The sequence below is a fragment of the Lissotriton helveticus genome, chromosome 7 (assembly GCF_964261635.1).
Source record: "Lissotriton helveticus chromosome 7, aLisHel1.1, whole genome shotgun sequence".
NCBI lineage: Eukaryota > Metazoa > Chordata > Amphibia > Caudata > Salamandridae > Lissotriton > Lissotriton helveticus.
This window is the reverse complement of record NC_136068.1, coordinates 764,941,318-764,959,206: the sequence shown is the minus strand read 5'-3', so window position 1 is coordinate 764,959,206 and position 17,889 is coordinate 764,941,318. Positions and strand designations below refer to the sequence as shown.

Genomic DNA, 17,889 nt, shown 5'->3' with positions numbered 1-17,889 from the left:
TAAACCTCCCTGGACCGGCCGGGTACACGACCAGATGGTTTGCCCACGACACCTTTGGCTAGAATCATGGGCACACTGGGACTGACAGATGTCTAGAGATGGCTGCACCCTGATGCGAGAACCTACTTGTACTACTCAAGGGCACATAATGTGTATTCCCGACTAGACTATGTCCTCCTTCCCCGACACGCCATAGGGTCCGACGACGAGGCCGATTATGTGGCACGTGGTATTTTGGACCACTCACCGCTACTGGCTCGATTGGGGGGTGGGCCGAGATCGCGGACGGGGGGCTGGAGGTTGACATCATGGGACCTACAGAACCATGCAATACTTCAGGGCCTTCGGGCCGACACCAAGGTCTACTTCGCTGAGAACTCCGGCTCGGTGCAGTCCAGAGTCACCTTATGGGAGGCCTACAAGACAGTACTCCGAGATAGGGCACATAATAGGGTATCGTGGGAAAAAAGGAAAGCCCATGAGGAGCTAGGCACACTGGAAATTAAAGTTCTAGGATTAGAGCGACAACATTTGATAGATGGAGATGCACAGGTGCTTCGGCACCTACTTGATGCCCAGCAACAGTACAGGGATCTGGCCACCAATGAAGCGAAAGCACAGGCACTTGCCACCCTGCACAACATCGGAGACAAGTCCGGTAAGCTCCTAGCCTGGTTGAGCCGCTGAGAGAGGGACTCGCGGTGGATAGAAGGTGTGCTTGATAAGACAGGACGTATACACGGAGGAGACGCCCAGATAGCCCACACGTTCGCCTCCTACTTTAGGGACTTCTATGCGTCCCAAGACTTGGGCGACGCAAACGATATTGCAGCTTATTTGGACGAGATCCACACCCCAGTGCTAACTGAGGAAGACACTGACGCCCTGGACGTCGATATCTGGGCCTCGGAACTGATGGAGGCGATAACTAGGCATCGGCCGGGGAAGGCCCCAGGCCCCAACGGTCTCCCTGCAGAGTTCTTTAAGAAAGGGGCGGACCTCCTAATACCCCATCTCCTGGCTCTATATGGGGATGCAACCCAAGAGGGTGAGCTCCCGCCGGACCTCAGAATGGCAACGATTGTGCCTATATATAAACAGGGCAGACCGTCGGACGCCTGCGAGTCATATAGAGCGATCTCCCTCCTCAATATAGAGGCCAAGTTTTTGGCCACGGTTCTGGCCCTCCGATTAAGTCGGGTGATTTCAGGATTGGTTCACCAGGACCAAACGGGATTTCTGCCGGATAGGGCAAAAATTGGCTCATGGAGGTGAAACAGAGGGAGGACCCGCATATGATCCTCTCCTTAGATGCTGAGAAGGCGTTTGATGCTGTCCACTGGCCCTTTCTGGAGGCGACGCTGATCAAGTTCGGGGTCGGCCCCAACTTTTGAAGATGGGTGGGCCTACTATATACAGACCCGAGAGCTTGGGTCCTAGTGAACGGGGTGTTGTCGGAGGACTTCCCAGTTTGGAGGGGGACCCGACAGGGATGCCCCCTGTCCCCGCTGCTGTTCGCCCTCACGATTGAAATAGTAGTGTGTAATATCCGCCAGGCAAAGGGAGTTCATGGCTTCCGCATAGCACAGGAGGACCTGCTGGAGGAGAAGATTTCGCACCCAACAACTACAATCCCTGCACTGTTTGAACTCCTGGATAGGTATGGTTCCTTCTCCGGCTATAAGATAAATTGGCACAAATAAATCTTATACAGCCCTCGGCCGGAAGCCAATTGGCCCTCGCTTCCGGGAGCCCTACAGATTACGCAATCTGGTTTTAAATATCTAGGAATATACCCGACTACCGACAAACAAACCTCATATCAAAAAAATATACTCAGAGTAATCCAGAACTTTGCAGAAGACGCCCTCAGCTGGAAGTCACTGCCTTTAACGATACTTGGACGAGCGGCAATGTTCAAAATGATCACGTTGCCACGCTTTCTGTATGCCCTCCAGAATGAATACTTCCCCCTATCCCGACAGACGTTCACAACAATTAATGCTGAACTGCGAGCTCTTCTCTGGCTAGGGAAACAACTGAGAATAGCCCTAGGTACCCTCCAACTAAACCAATATAATGGGGGGATCTCCCTGCCAGATGTGGAGGCCCATTATTGGGCAGAGCATCTCTCACCAATAAATGATTGGCTGCACACACCGGCGGATCACCCGACATACAGATTAGAGAGGGCCTCCATGGCACACCGCACTAGCCTGCACTATCTATATGGGGGAATAGGGAGGCGACGGTTGCTGCCGGCCACGCAGCTCACTATAGATGTATGGGACAGGGCGACAAGGATGATGGGGTGGACACACAAGCCGACCAAACAGACACCGATTTGGACCTGTACTTGGTTAAGAGAATTACACAAGCTTGCCGGCTTCCGCGGGTGGGACAACATAGGGATCTCAACATTGAGTGACTTAGTGAGAGGAGGGAAGTTTAGGACCTACGAATCCCTGAGGGCGGACTATGGACTAACCCCAGCACAGTTCCTGAAATATGCACGTCTGGGTCATGCTTGGAAGGCTGAGGCGGCGCTGACATAGCCATTACCTGAGAATGCCCCCCTGGAGGGTCGTCTGTTACAAGTACAGGTTCCCAATAAACTGGTGTCCTTGACGTATAAAACTTTGATAAATAACACACCGGACGGATTAGGGAAGTTGAGGACGGCCTGGGAGCAAAATGTGGGAGACATGGACACTATACAACTGGGAGACGGCCCTGATGCATCACAGGGAGGTTGCGGTTAAGACCCAACTACGCCTCATCCAATATAAAATACTCCATAGAGTCTATTACAACAGGGTCAGAATGCACCGGAAATGGGAGGGCAAGTGATCCATCCTGCTTGAGGTGCGGACACCGACAGGGAACCTTTTTTCATACTTTGTGGGAGTGCTCCGACATAGTCCCCTACTGGACTCGTATACTAGACGAATTGAGTAAGATCCTGGAGGTGACGCTAACGATGGACCCTAAATTTGTGCTACTGGGAATCACGACAGAAATAGATCTGACCCGCCCACACCTGATCTTTGCACTGTTAGCCCTGGTGGTGGCGAAGAGGGACGTGGCGCGGGAACGGGGCGCTCCGCTCCCCCCAAATGTGGGAGAATGGCAGAGAGGAATGGATATGTATATGGCGGCAGAGAGAGTGACATATAAAGCCAGGGGTTGCCCCCGTAAGTTCCACAGGGTCTGGGGAAAATGGAGGCAATATCATGGGTTCGATGCAGGGTTGGGGAATGACAGGGGCCGCTGAGTACACCAGCCGAGATATTACCCCGGGCCCAAGGCCTACGGCCCAAGAAGTTGGATATACAGTCACCCCTTTTGGCAGTGGGCACAGATGGGATTAGGTTGCCCGATGGGCTTGGACATGAGGACCTTGAATTAATGCATGTAATCTTGACGCAGTGGGTGGGAGGCAGGGGGACGGGGGAGTATTCGGTGAGCTGGAAAATTAATTGTGCTATGTCGATTATTTGTGCTTTGATTCAAAATGCCAATAAAAACAGTTTAAAAAAAAAACCAATGGGTATGGAGCGGATTGATTTTCTTGTCTGATCTATAAAATCATATAGGAAGCAGTCCGACTGCTTTACTGCCATGGGGAGGAGAAATCTAGTAGCTGCTCTTTCCATCAGATTGTGAAATCCTACAAAGTCCTCTGGCGGAGAGTCAGCAAGATGAGGAGGTGTAGGGATTATACAATCATCCCACTCATCAGTTGATAGAGGGTCATCGATTTCACCCTTTTCTCTATCTTCATCAAAAGAGGATGGATCTTACTTCTCAGGTAATGTTGTCAATGGATGAGGAGTTCTTCACAGTTTGGCTGGAGGTGGCATAGGTGCAGTAAGAGGGGCAGTTGTAGGAGAGTAGGATCTGCTTACTATGGTTACCCCCACTTTTTGCTGGTGTTTCACTGTTTCTCGACTTTAGTCTGGCTGGGGCCCTGCTAACCAGGACCCCAGCCTAGCTGCTTCCTCTCTAAAATGATTGCATGTCCTTTAGGTACACTCCAGATTGGTTACTGGGTTGCTCGTGAGTCCCTAGTATATGGTATCTTAGGTACTAAGGGCATAGGTACCTCAGAGGCCTACCAGGGGCTGAAGCATGTATTATGCCGATTCAGAAAAGGGGGTGGTGATGAACAGAGTGTCTGAATTAAGCAGACCACTCTTACCCAGTCCAAAGATCAGGGCTTGATCCATCACCGTTATTTAGCTCACTGCCCCATCCCAGCTCAGAACCTGGCTATATGCAAATTAGTCTGTCCCTGGCCCAGTGCATCATGGGAACAGGCTCTGCTGACGAGGGAAACTGTCCCGAAACCCGGGCCATGTCTCGGGTCCAGAGATCTTGGGGATAACGAGTAACCACTCGCACCAACCGTGGTGAACTACTTTTTACTCGTCCATCTACATGCACTACATGTACCAGAGTGCTAAGGGGCGACCCGGAGGAGAGGCTAGCGGTGTGCGATCCATCTTGGTTGTACTTAAACGGCTCCCGTGAGCCTTGAGCGGACGAGCTCTTGGAGACGCACCTGCGCGCCGGAGAGGCATCAGGGCCTGTGACGGTTACTTGGCGGCCTTCTCATCCACCCCAAACACGGCTCTGCTGACGAGGGAAACTGTCCCGAAACCCGGGCCATGTCTCGGGTCCAGAGATCTTGGGGATAACGAGTAACCACTCGCACCAACTGTGGTGAACTACTTTTTACTCGTCCATCTACATGCACTACATCTTGGTTGTACCAGACCATCTACTCTTAACCCCTTCACTGCGGCGGTTATTCCGCCGCAGCGCTAAGGGGGAGGTGGGGCCGCGCGGCGGTCCCGTGCTCGTGACGGAACCGCTCCGCTGGTCTGCACCGAAGCCAATCTCTGCTTTCTGCGTGGGTTGCTGTTGCCAAGGCTTGTGGGGTCCAATCCGGAAACTGACACCGCAGCACTCGTCATCCTTCGTAAGACAGCTCGAATCCAGCACCAGGTCGTCGTCGACACCTCCTGGTCCTCGTGGCTGAAGAGTAAAGCTTCACCTTTTTCACCTGAAATCACCCGACATCGGTAGGCATCCGCTCATCGCTTTCCTGGTCATTGGCAAGTGACCCAGACTCTGTCCCCTCTGCTTTCAGGTTCTTCACATCTCCGATCCACCTTTGGATCCACCCGGACACTTTCCACTTGGTCGCCAGCAGCACTTTGCAGCAGTTCGCCATTGAAATAGACGGCGAAACCCGACACGAAAAGAGACCTATGCACCCGGCTTCCCTGGATGAGGTAACGAGTACTCCAGTGCTCCCGTGGGTGTTGACTGTAGAACCGCCTAGTTCTAAAGGGTTTGCTCCAAGTCCTCTTCTAAGTGTCCTTAATCCTTAAATTTCCAACCGCGTCTTTTCCCATAGAAGTTATTGGTGATTTGCGGCTGTATTTAGACACTGCACGCGTCCCCATGGGTCCCTATGTGTCACTGTGGAAGACAACATGAGGGAGCGTCAAGAAACACCTCTCACTTGTGTCACCACTTACAGCAGTCGATCGAACGCCATGAAGAAATCAATCAATAAGAATTGGAGTATTATTACAAGTAACAACAAAACTTGGAATAAACCTTTATTTTCTTTCAAAAAAGGAAGGAGCCTGAAAGACTCCTTGGTTCACACACGCAATAAAGAAAATCCCCCCATTTCAATGAGATCTGTCACAGACACGTGGGGTCTCCCACAGGTCACCGGTTATTTTCCATGTTCGAACTGCAGCGTGTGTCGTTTAACCACACACACAAAACAACTTACTTTGGAACCGGGCAAATTGTGGACACAACGAGTACATACGAACTGTAATTCTACGAACGTAGTATATTTGATCACATGCCCGTGCCAACTCAGATACGTAGGCATGACCACACGAAAAATCAAGCAGAGAATTTGTGAGTATCGTAGTAACATCAGATGTCGCAAGGTTACTACCAAAATGAGTGAGCATTTCCTTTAATTTAACCACACCACGAACGATCTAAAAAGGACCATCATCAAACATGTATGCATTGGGAAAAACATCACCCAAATACTGTTCGAAAAAGAACAAAGATAGGTTTACCGGCTGGAACCCACCACAATAGTTTGAATGAAGGTACACCATGGGCAACAGTACTACGACACTAGCACAGGATAGTGCCCAAAGACACTGGGCCAATATTGAGCCTAACCTATGCACAAAACGTGGCTATTCAAACACTTAAGTTATTCAATTGGCCCCTTTGTCCATAGTTCAGAATATTATCCACCCTGCTTCTGAATAGCGGTGTTTTTCTCTCTCTCCCCCCTGTGTAACTTTGTATGATTTAATAAATCCTTTTCATACTTGGGTTAGGCACAAATTAATTTGTACTAGACACACGTGTGATGTATCCTAATTTAACATTACAGTCTCATTTTGATCCACGGATATCTCATCCGCTGACTATATCCCCACGGGGATGTTTTTTGGCCCCCTTCTACACTAGCTACCACCTCTTTAAACTTTGTTGCCGCCTGTAGCCCTGGGATTAGTGACCCACCCTCGAGGCACGCTCTCATGAATAGCCCTGACGATGGAGTCGCCATGAGTGCTTCGGTTCATGTTTTTGCTTATCCTTCAACTTTGTTTCATTTGGTTCCCACGGTGCCTTGTTACACGCAGTAGCTGTGGCATTGTTATGTCTCCAAGGCATGTAGAATAAAGTTTTTCAAAACTCTGATCAGGACCTACAGAAACACCCGCTTCTCAGGGCAGCAGTCTAGCTCTTCCTACAGCCTGCGCCAGTCGTCACTCTGAACGTGCTCCGTGATTGGAGGGGAATCCTTTCCTCACGTTCTGACGTTTGTGGCCGCACCCCTGCCTGCCAATGAACGGACCACTTCTTTACTTCATATACGGCACCGGCACTAGTCCCCTCATCCACTGGGTCCGGTAAGAGGGTTCTACACAGGAACCGAGCGGGTGCGTGGCGTTGCGGGCGTGAGTCTTCTTTTTTTTTGAAAATTTATTTTTATTGCAGTATTCCAATATATGCACAGTCAAACATGAGTATTACATCAAATACATATCATAAAGTCACAGGCCGTGCAAGTTACAAATTCAAATATGCATAGTACTGCAGCTTTCATTTAGGTCATAACAGTTACAGTAACTCCCCCCTCCCTCTAATTACCCCGGCACTTGTATATACAAATCTCAGATTTCTTATACTGTGTTCGTATTTTCTTATAAGTACAAACAATATACAGTTTCAACGTCTAACGATCCCCTGCCATTTCCAGTTTACTCCCTATGGCATCAAAGCCATTTTTACTCATTGTTGTACTGTCCTTGCGGACAGTCCCTTTCCGCACCCGGTTGTACATCCTCAGATGTCCCCATATGGGCGTCATTGGAGAAGAGAAAGAAAAAAAAGGGGGGGGGGGTGGATGATGGGGGGGAGAAAAAGGGGGGAGGGAAGGCGGGGAGAGAGGGGGGTGAGCATGAGAAAGAGGGGAGGAAAAGACTGGGGGGGCAGTAGCAGTGGAGGGGAGGAGGGGGGCGGAAAAATGGGCTTAAGGGGCGGGGACGACAGTCCCTGTTTAGTTAGTTTGCAACTCTCCCCCATTGTCTTCATTTGTTGTGGGAGTCAGGCTGACATTACCTGATTCAAAATCTAGTAGTATTGTATTCCATTCCATTGAAATGGGGTGCTTACGTAGACCTCTACGCTCCTCACGCTGTATTTCCATACTCTATGCCTTCCCCCATCTCAGTACCTCTCCACGCCAAATGTCTGGTTCTGGTGGCCTAGCCGATTTCCATCTCATGGTTACTGTTCTCTTAGCTAGTAATAATGCCATATCCGCGAAGCGGGATGCTACACTCCTCTTCTTTTCAGGTGGGCCTAGCCCCAGTACACAATATTCTACAGAGGTGTATGGTCGTGCCGGAGCCACCTTGGATAAGTCTTTATGCACTGTAGTCCAAAAGTATCCTAACTTTGGGCATTCCCATTGCATGTGTAATAGTTGTGCTTCTTCCACATGGCATCGGGGGCACGTCGCCTCAGCAGTGGGAAACATGGTGTGTATCCTATGTGGAGTGAGGTATGCTCTGTGTATAATCATCAGTTGGATAAACTTAAATTTTGGGTTCCTCAAAACTTTTTTAGTGAATTTCAGAAGCCTCCCACTCTTTGTCTCTAAAGGCTCTTCCCATGTCTCCCTCCCAACGTTCTCGTGTGGGCTGAAGGGAAACGGCCCTACTGGACCTGATGCCATTCGTTAACCATTTTGTCAAATGGCCACCCGTTCCCATTAAATATTGCATAGTAAGCAATGAGTTTGTGGGCGGCTCCACACCAGTCTGTGCCCATGTTCGTGTCACATAGTGTTTAACTCTAGCAAATAATACAAATAACCTCTCAGGTGTCTGATGTGTTCTGTTAAAGTCTGCAAATGTCATGATGTTGCCATCCACAAACAAGTCTCCCGCCTGCGTGACGCCTGCGTCATGCCAAGCTGCTAGGTCATGGTCTGTAAGTGCGTGCAATCCTAATGGAATCCCCAAGAGTGGTATCGTGGGAGCATATGATGTCGACGCATTCGCATATCTCACTGCTTTCTTCCAGTAGCCAACAGCGAGTTTAAGTAGTAGTGGTGCAGATCCAGGTACTTTAACCTTCGGCATCAAGAGTGTATGAATGGCGCCGTTTGCTCTGTCCGCTTCTGCCATGCGGACGCGAGTCTTCTCTTCAGATATCGGAGCGAAGTAGCTTTCCACTTATTCTGGCTCTCGCCTCACGCCATGACTTTTTGTTTTTGTCATCCTGCCTCCGACAGGGCGTGCCACTTTCGCCGCGACACCCCTCCCGAGAACCATGGGGTGTGGATCACTCACAATACAAGTGAGATTCTTTTAATCATGATTTATCCGGAGTTGGTGCATGAGTGTGTTTGGTAGATGCCACACCATTTTGGATCACAGGTCCGATTCAGTGGCCCATTGATCGTGAACCCACACTACCATTACTGCTAAACGCCCTAGCCGGCGTGCAGGTGTTCTATACGATTTGGAAACGTTTTCCCTTCGCATGCACTGCCCCAAGCCTTATTTTCACAGCTAGCTCCTATATCACTGTAAAATAACTATTACTGGTTTCTGTCAGCTGTGACCTACAGTATGGACAGTTAGAGCACCTCTTCTTAGAGCATGGTTTACATGTAACAAACCATTGACGCATAGAATATTAATTGTGTGTCTTGTCTTCTCTGCGTATGTTTGTTATATTTTTCTCTTTTACAGGTACAACAGGTTCCTCTGACTTAGAGGTAAAATACCCTACAACCTTGTTGGTTTGTTTGCACCTTTTTTACACTTTTTTACTTTCACGTCCTCTGGTCAGGGTGGGCCTTAGCGTGCCCATACCGCCGAGGTACACTTCCCATGGTCCTGACGAATGCCAGGTAAAATCATACACTAATGGCAGAAACATGTTGACCCCACCACAAAGGAAATATCCAAACAATTTATTTGGTAATTTCCCAACACTTTGTTTTTAATATGTCTGATTGGCCACTTAATAAAATATTTTTTGTGTGAGACACAATCCAGACATTTTTAAGTCTTCATATCTAAACATCCTCACCAAACAAAAAACCAGCTCCGCAGTAACCTGGCGTCGAAGCACACCGGGGAGGCATTCGGTCTCTCCCGGTGCGGCCCAATGATGAAGCATGTCACCAACCAGGTTGGTGAGTGAGGGCCTTCTATATAAATCTAAAAGAGATTTATGTCTTTTTTCCATGCTCGCTCTTCGGAACTTATAGAAATTACACTCTTTTGTTGTTTGAATTTATTGAATCGCCTGTGTCGCTACCTTGGGTGGTTCCTGTTGGCCCCAGCGGTTCTAAAGGCTCTAGGCCTTGTATCTATATTAGTCGTGGTTCTTACACCACTTTCTTAATATATGGTTTGGTACGCCCCTAGGGCTCAACGTATATTGTGCTAATTTACTGTGTGCTAATTAAGTTTACTGAATGTACTTTCGTCTCTAGCCTCAAAGAGTCTAGAGGGATGTGTTTAGAATAAATACATATATTTTATATATATATACCTGGTGTGGTTCTCCTTTCATTTGGTCATTCATGAGATTATAGACTGGTAGAACAAGCTGCTTTACATTCCTTCAAGACTTAGCCTGAAGGCTGCTCTCCACAGCTACCACTAGGATAGCTTTCTATACAGGTTGTTTTTAAACCTACCATCAATAAGGGTCGTTTGGACTGGTGCAAGGTGCCCACTAAAATAGTGGACAGCATATGCCAGGTCAACTTCTCACAGCAGTAGGCTGTGTTAATAGTGTTGGAGGACGTTCCTCCTGAACTTGAGGAAATCCCTTCCTGCAGTCAGACAGCATAGCCTGCACGCCCTGGATTGAGATAGGCAGTAGGTGTGCAGTATCCTGCTTAGGGAGGTTTGGATAGTACCCATGAGGCTCAAATTGGCCCTGAGGACCAGGGCTGTAATGCTGGTAATACTGCTCCTCTTGATCACAGTCCTCGTCCTTTTCATGATATTTCGCATGGAGCTCATACGAGCAGTGAGCTGTGCCATACGGACTTTCATCATCAGATTCTAAAAGATCTAGCAGGTGACTTGGAGGTAATGGAGATACATTCCTTGGAAAAGTGATTTGTGGGCGCAAAATGTCTTGGTCGCTTTAATCTGCACCCTCGTCGACTGTGGCGTCAACGATGCCTTCTTCCGCTGGATGGAGTTATCTTCCAGTGCCGATGTCGATGGGCCCTTCATCGACGGGACCACCATCGGCAGAAGTATCATCTTAAGCGGGATCGCTGTCACCGGGGTCAAAGACTTCGTCGACAGTGGTATGGCCGATGGAGTCATCATCTGCGGTGGCATCTGCAAGGTCTTTGTAGACGGTTGCCTTGCCATCGACGAGATAGGAGCACCGATGGTGGTTGTAGTCGACATTGTCACCAGTCTCGACGAAGAGATAGAAGTGCTCGTTTTCGTCATCGGAGCTTGCGACGTCGATGGAGATGGTGCCATTGACAGGGATTTTTTTTTTTTTTTTTTAATTTTGTTTTTATTGTTGCCATCACATAATAAGCATCAACGGATAGTCACGTTTCATTGCAGTGTCAACATTCAGCTGCATCCAATCAGTATAGCAACTTTTCAAATTTTGTTTTTGCATCCAAACTCTTAACAGTACTACTAAAAGGGTCAAGATAAACGATACGTGTCATAAATCAAATATAGCATTGGCGTGAATAGAAGTATAGCAAGCATTTTACATATTCCCTAGCAACAAACAATCCTGCCTGCATTTTCGGTTCTTGGGGCCCTTTGCGTTCCGCTGCTTCTAATGCCCTTCCCCTGGTTCCCCCCCATTACATCATATCCTCGTCCTCCCCTGAGCTGTCCCCATCCTCATCTTCAGGCAGAGGTTCACAAATATCCCCTCTGTATGTGTTCCAAGGTGACCATATTTTGTTCCATTTGCGTGGATTAAGCCTTTGTTGGTAAATCGCCCTCTCTGTTAACATAATCATGTCCATGTTCCTGCACCACTGAGCCAGGGTCGGGGTCTCCAGCGCCCCCCAATTCTGTGCGATATCTCGTTTCGCCAGCATCATACCAATGATCACCCATCGTTTCCCATGTGGTGACAGGTCGGTTGGGCCCCACACATTCAGTAAGCAAACCCTAGGGTCAGGTATGAACGAGTTCTGTATGGTCTGACTGACCGTTCGCGTCACACGCCTCCAGTAAGTTTGTATATTAGGACAGTCCCACTTGACAGGGATTTTTGAGAGGATTTATGCTTCCCTTTATGTGAAGAGGAGGCATGAGGGCTTACTTTTTCCTGATCAGAAGGAGTAGATGGTACAGATAAGGATAGCTTCGAGGAGAATTTAGCATGCTTCTACTTTTATTAGAGTCCTTAGCCCTAGAGCCTTTCAAAAGCTTCTTGGCCCCCTCAGATGTGTTCTCATGAGACTTGGCTCTCTTGCAAGACCTAGAAGAGACTTTGGGGTCCTCATCTGAAGAAGTCTTATGTGACTTTGAAATTTGAAGCCACAAAAGTAGCCTTCCCTCTCTATCCCTCAAGGTCTTAGAGGAATAAGTGCAACAGATGTGACACTGGTTTACCTCAGGTTGGGGATGAAGACCGTATCAACATCCTTATGCGAGTCTCCACGTGAACCTTTCTTTCTACAGGTCTTGAAGTGATGAAAAAAGGCCTTTTCAATCAGACATGGTAATGGGAATCACAGATCCAAGGTTGTAGATATATGAAGAAGAAAACCTAGCAAAGCTCAGTGAGACTGCCTTCACATATGACGTGCGGTGAAAAACTGAGTAGCTCTTCAGAGTGTTCTAGAGGGTGCTATGGCCTGATTCGTCATAGTTTAAGTTTGGTTACTTTTTTAAAAGGAGATAGACTGGCTCCAAGGTTTCAGGGCCTAGTGACCTTTTAGCCTATTCCAATATGTTACATACTGCTTTGTTGTGGTACCGTGGGACTCCCACTTCGACGACGGGGAATGATTCAAGAACGTGAATCTATGAAAGATACTCTAATACTGGATAACAGAAGACGTTTCTGCCAGAACAAGAAAAACAGGTCTTCACTAGAGAGCAGACCACTGACTGAAAAAGGTAAAATGAACTCCCAGAGAAGATTTTCTTTAGAAAAAACACAAAAGATGTGCAGCATCTCAAGTGTTCTGAGATCAATGCCTCACAAGATAGAAACAAATTAATGGATCTGGGAGGCCAGTGCTAGTGCAATGCATCATGGATGGGAAATCTCCTAGAGTTTTGAATAGACAGAACACTTTCACTCAGCTTTCAATGTAAGCCTATTGCATTTACCCTTTAATTTTTTTAAAACATATTTTATTGTGGTTTCCAGTAACACATTTGATATACATTACATTACATTACCATCGTCATTTTCTACAGTGAGTTACATCATATCGATCATTTTTTAATCTGATCTACATTTAGGGAGTTCATACACATCCACTTATTTACCCAAATTGCATTTACCCTTCCATGACAGTTTTCTAAGCCTTTTTTCGCATTGCAATCACAAAAAAACTGTCTAGAAATGGGCCCTTTAGACTAAAAGTTTACATTTAGAACACACAATTGGATTTGAATATGCTTTAAAGTGTGCTGTACATCAGATGGACCTATACAACCCATAAGGAAAATCTTCGGAAAAGTATATTAAGTTGAAGTGTTATGGGGTCCACACACACTAAGGGGAATTATTCTACTATTTATGATGATAAATGAAGATCCTAGGAAGCAGAAATCGCATATCTAGGGAGTAGTCTTCCTTTAAAATAAATAATATTAATTAAACAAAATCAAACAGTTTTTTGATTACAGTGACATTCAAGATCCAAACAGCCAAGGAATTTGTGCATCTCATAACACTGGATGGAAACAGTCTTGCACTCCTAAGCCTTAAACTGAATTATCACCTGATCCCTCCATCCATCCCTCTATCCACATGCGGAGAGAAGATGAACATTTATAAATCTTCAAAAAGATAGCTTAAGACAATGCACTTTAAAATCCTTCACTCCCAACATTGTATCAGTTTCACATTCCACATTAGCAGTTTTATAAGCATTGAGCTCTATGTAAGTGCCATAAATACACGACTAGATACCATTATCACCACTTCCAAAAGAAAAATATTCAAGTTAGATCAAACAGAAAGGATATTTTTACAGTGCATCACAAAAATACTTAGGTTTACCAGTTAGTTGGAAATGTGAATGAATAGGAACGCTGGAGAATAAAATGGCCTGAGAATAAGTAACTAAATGAATAAACACTCTGGGCAAAAGGTAATACAATATATTGTCAAATTTACCTGAACATTCATCTCCACCCCTCAATACTTCGGGTGATGAGAACATGGACAAGTTGCTGGTCAACTCTGTGGAATCAGACATGTACACTGTGTCTAAACAATTAATTAAATATGAAGAAACACCAGTAGGAACAGAAAGTCCTGAAATACAAAAAAAATATTGCATAACTAAGCTTAACAATATTAGAAATGTGTGCAGTGATTGGTTGTACAACTGTAAATATAATAGTAATATATGTAGTGATGTTGGTGACTTAAATAAAAGTTTCCTTTACACTGTCACCTTTAGTTAAACATGAGCAAACACAATTAAATAAATATGTACTATAAGCACTACAATCCATGGATGCATTCCAGTTCAATCTAGTTTTGCACTACAATAGCAACAGCCTTCTCAGAACATGTACCTTAGTCCTTGAAGAACAACTTACTCACCTTTATTAGTGCTGTTTCTCATGGATTTTCTATAGAAACTTCAACTCCTTGCCTTTAGAATATCCCCAGGAGCCATACTGAATCTGGTGCTCCTGTGCACTACTAGGTGACATCATGCAGCTCTACGTTAACTTTATTCCATCTTGGAAGGGATAATGGAGCTGCATCTAAGCGCCACCTCTGCACATCAGCGTCAGTTTGTTTCATGTCACTGTCGAGCACTAGTATGAACTCCCATAATTAGAGGTACCAGTGTGCAGATCTCTAGTTCGTAACTTTTGTAGACAGAAAAGGGAGCGCCCTCCACAAGACAGGGAGGTGGGAGGTCTGTGAGGAATATGTGGTTATATAGAGAATCCTCCACAAACAGCGTTATGAAAGGTAAGTAACTTCAGATGGATATTTCGAACTGTAGATTCATCACCTTTAGGACAAACACGAAAGCAGTGAGTCTGTGGAATGGGCTCCTGTGGGACCAAATGGGTAAAAAAAAACCTTACCAATGGACCTGACTGTCAAGGCAGTAGTGCTTCATGAAATGTGCCCTAATGCACACATCACGACCTGCCAGAAATAAAGAACAAGCTCTCCATGTGTCAACGCAACAGTAGCAGCCTTGGCGGAATTGGCCCTCTCCTCTGGAAGTTGCTTCTTGGCTAATGTGTAGCAGATCCGAAGGCAGAGGACTATGCCTTTGGAATGTCCTTTTCTGCACTGCCTTGTCTTTCTTTGCTCCAGTGAACCCCACAAAAAGATGACTGTTTGCCTGATGTGTAATCTATGCAAAGGTTCAAGGCTCCCTTGGGGTCCAGCCGATGGAATCTTTCCACATTCGAAGGGTGAAGCGAAACAAACAATATTGGAAGGGTGATTGATTACCCAAAAAGGAAATGAGTCACGACCTCTGGCAAAAAGGCTGCTCTCATCCTTGGCACCACTTTATCTGAGAAAAGACTGGTGCAAGTACTGCACAGAGCGCATGGTGTTCACTCAAGCATCTAGCTCAAGTTATCGCAAGCAGGAAAACACTTCTCAGGGTACAGGGGACAGCTGTGCATCGGTTCGCAGGGACTGCACATGAGGAAAGTGAGAATCAGATTCTTACTTTTCACGGTGGCATCACAAAGAGTTTGGGGGGGGAAACAGGTGTTAAACCTTTGAAACACTTCATCACAACTGGTTATTGATTGGAACAAGAACAGCCGGTCCAGCAAATGCAAAAAGAACGAAAGGGCAGGCAAGGAACCTTGAATGGTGTTCACTGCAAGATCTTGCTCGGCCAGATATAAAACAAACCGCAAGAAATCTGACAGTTTGACCTTTCACAGGTCCGTATCATGAAAGACATCAGGCCACAAACTAGTGTTTGTCCCAAGGCCTGGCATAGGCAGACTTTGTAGATGGATGCCTGGCAGCATGGATGAGATCCAAGACTATAGACGCAAGATCACATCCAGTCATCTACCACTGCTCAACATCCATGCATCAAGATGCAGAGTATGCAAGTTGGGGTGCAGGACTCTTCCCTGCCACAGAGAAAGGAGAGCCTCTTGAGGCATGAGCCTGTTCAGAGGACAAATGCTCAATCCCAGAAGTTCTGAGTACCAGACACTCCTGGCCCACAGCGCAACAACTAGGATGATTTGTGCCTAATCCAGAACTTGCTAAAGTGTTAAAACAAAAAGTGGACGGAATGCTTGATTTAATCTCAGCCACTGGTAATTTCTCGGGCCACATCCCAATTCATGTTTATTTTGAACACCATGACACCTCAGTTTAGACCCAGCCCTATGTGAACCAGTCCCGCCCGAATTCCCAAGCCAGTTCCTTCCTGAACCAGAACATAAGTGACCCAGAACTGTTTTCACCTTTGTTCTGGGCTCATCAGTTGGGTATAACTTAGTTCCAGTGACAGTGTCCACGGGACCCACATCTGGGCATACCCGTCTATTAGGGGTACATACCAAGTTACATAAAAAATGATAAACAGAATGCTTGAATTAATCTCAGCCACTGGTAATTATTTAAATATCAATCCAATGTTAATTTTCGCACTGTAAAACCTCAGTTTACTTTAGACCCAGCTATAAGCAAATCAGCCTTGATCCTGCTCCACTGGGAACAATCCAGCCTGAACTGCCAAGCCATGTCCTTTCTGAACCAGAACACAAGCAACCCAGGACTTGTTAAGTGCTCATCAGCAGAGTATAGCTTGGTTCCAGTGACCGTGTGCACAGGACCCACGCCTAGGCATACTTGTCCCATTTAGGGGGACTTATTAAAGCATACAAAAATCCAGAACTTGGGAAGGAGAGGCAGTGGGAGAAAGGCGTACAGAGTCCCTTGCTCCAATCTAGCCAGAACGTGTCTCTGGAGGAAAGTCTTTATGAAAACTCCTGCATGGAAGGGTTTTGACACTGCAGGTTCGATGGTGGTGAAAAGATCTAGCCAGGGTACTCCCCATTGCTGGAAGGTACCCTGTGCCACCTCAGGATGTAACTGCCTTTTGTGATCTTCCAGGGGCTGTCTGCTGAGTGTGCGGGGAACTGAAAGTTCACTGTCCTCGGTAGCCTGGAGGTTGTCTGCTTGATCTCAACCTTGACCCTGAAAGGGCTGGTGTGCCTACTACAGAGGCTGTGGCTCTTAGCGATGCTGGTACGCCAACCCTCTGGAGTTGCCTCGAAAGTTGAGAAACTTCTGGAGGTACTGAACTGACAGAGTACAGGGGCCCAAGGATGTATAGTGTCATGGCTTTCTTTAAAGCATTCCAGTGCAGCTTTTGGCCTTCCCACTACACAGGTCAGTTAAACAGCATATCTACTAGAGAAGCCTGCACATCACCAGAGAAGCCCATGGATCTCATCCATGTGTGATGCCGAAGACCCATGTTAGTGACGTTTTCCCTGCCCAAGCAATCAGTAATGTTCAGACGAGAAATTAGGAAGTATTTGGCCGTATCCGAACCATCCTAGATGGTTTGAGTTGGCTCGAAATGTCTCGGGACTGCCGGCAAGACCGCACTAAACATGTCCCATAAAAGCATTGGAATATCTCCCGAGCTGGCAAATACTCAGAGGACAAGGCTGGCCAAAGAAAACATTTGAGTCCTGAATGCCTCGATTCTCTTTGACTTTATGACTTATGGGGGAGATAAGTGGAGGGGGTAGGAGTCATAAGAGACTGAATTCGGTTTATCCTGCTAATTGAAGCTTGAACCACCTGACTTTCTGGTGTAAGGTTCTGAGTCAAGAAGGGTCACCTGGCACTGCCTTTTCAGCGGTTGACAGGAACAAGGCTTAGACCAAGTGGCCATTAGGTTGTCAGTCAGGGCTTCATTGAATGACTGATGAGGTTCAGAGGAAACCGACCCACATTGCAAAACGTCTGTTAACACATTAGTTTCAACTTCCATAGATAGTAGTTGTATCTCTAATATTTCAGCTGCAAATCTTGCGACCATATATAGGAAGTACCCTCTTCTGTTCCTGGTCTGGGGAGAACACAACT

At 46.7% G+C, this 17,889-nt stretch overlaps 1 protein-coding gene across 3 annotated transcripts in view; it reads right to left on the bottom strand.

Moving 5' to 3' along the window:
* MEIKIN (meiotic kinetochore factor) overlaps window positions 1-17,889 on the bottom strand; it is an 836,714-nt gene that overhangs the window by 437,967 nt on the left and 380,858 nt on the right. For all 3 annotated transcript variants that reach the window (XM_078650675.1, XM_078650674.1, XM_078650676.1), the window contains exon 5: window positions 13,948-14,088. In XM_078650675.1, the coding sequence (XP_078506801.1) occupies window positions 13,948-14,088 (141 nt within the window). The remainder of the gene's footprint in view (window positions 1-13,947; window positions 14,089-17,889) is intronic.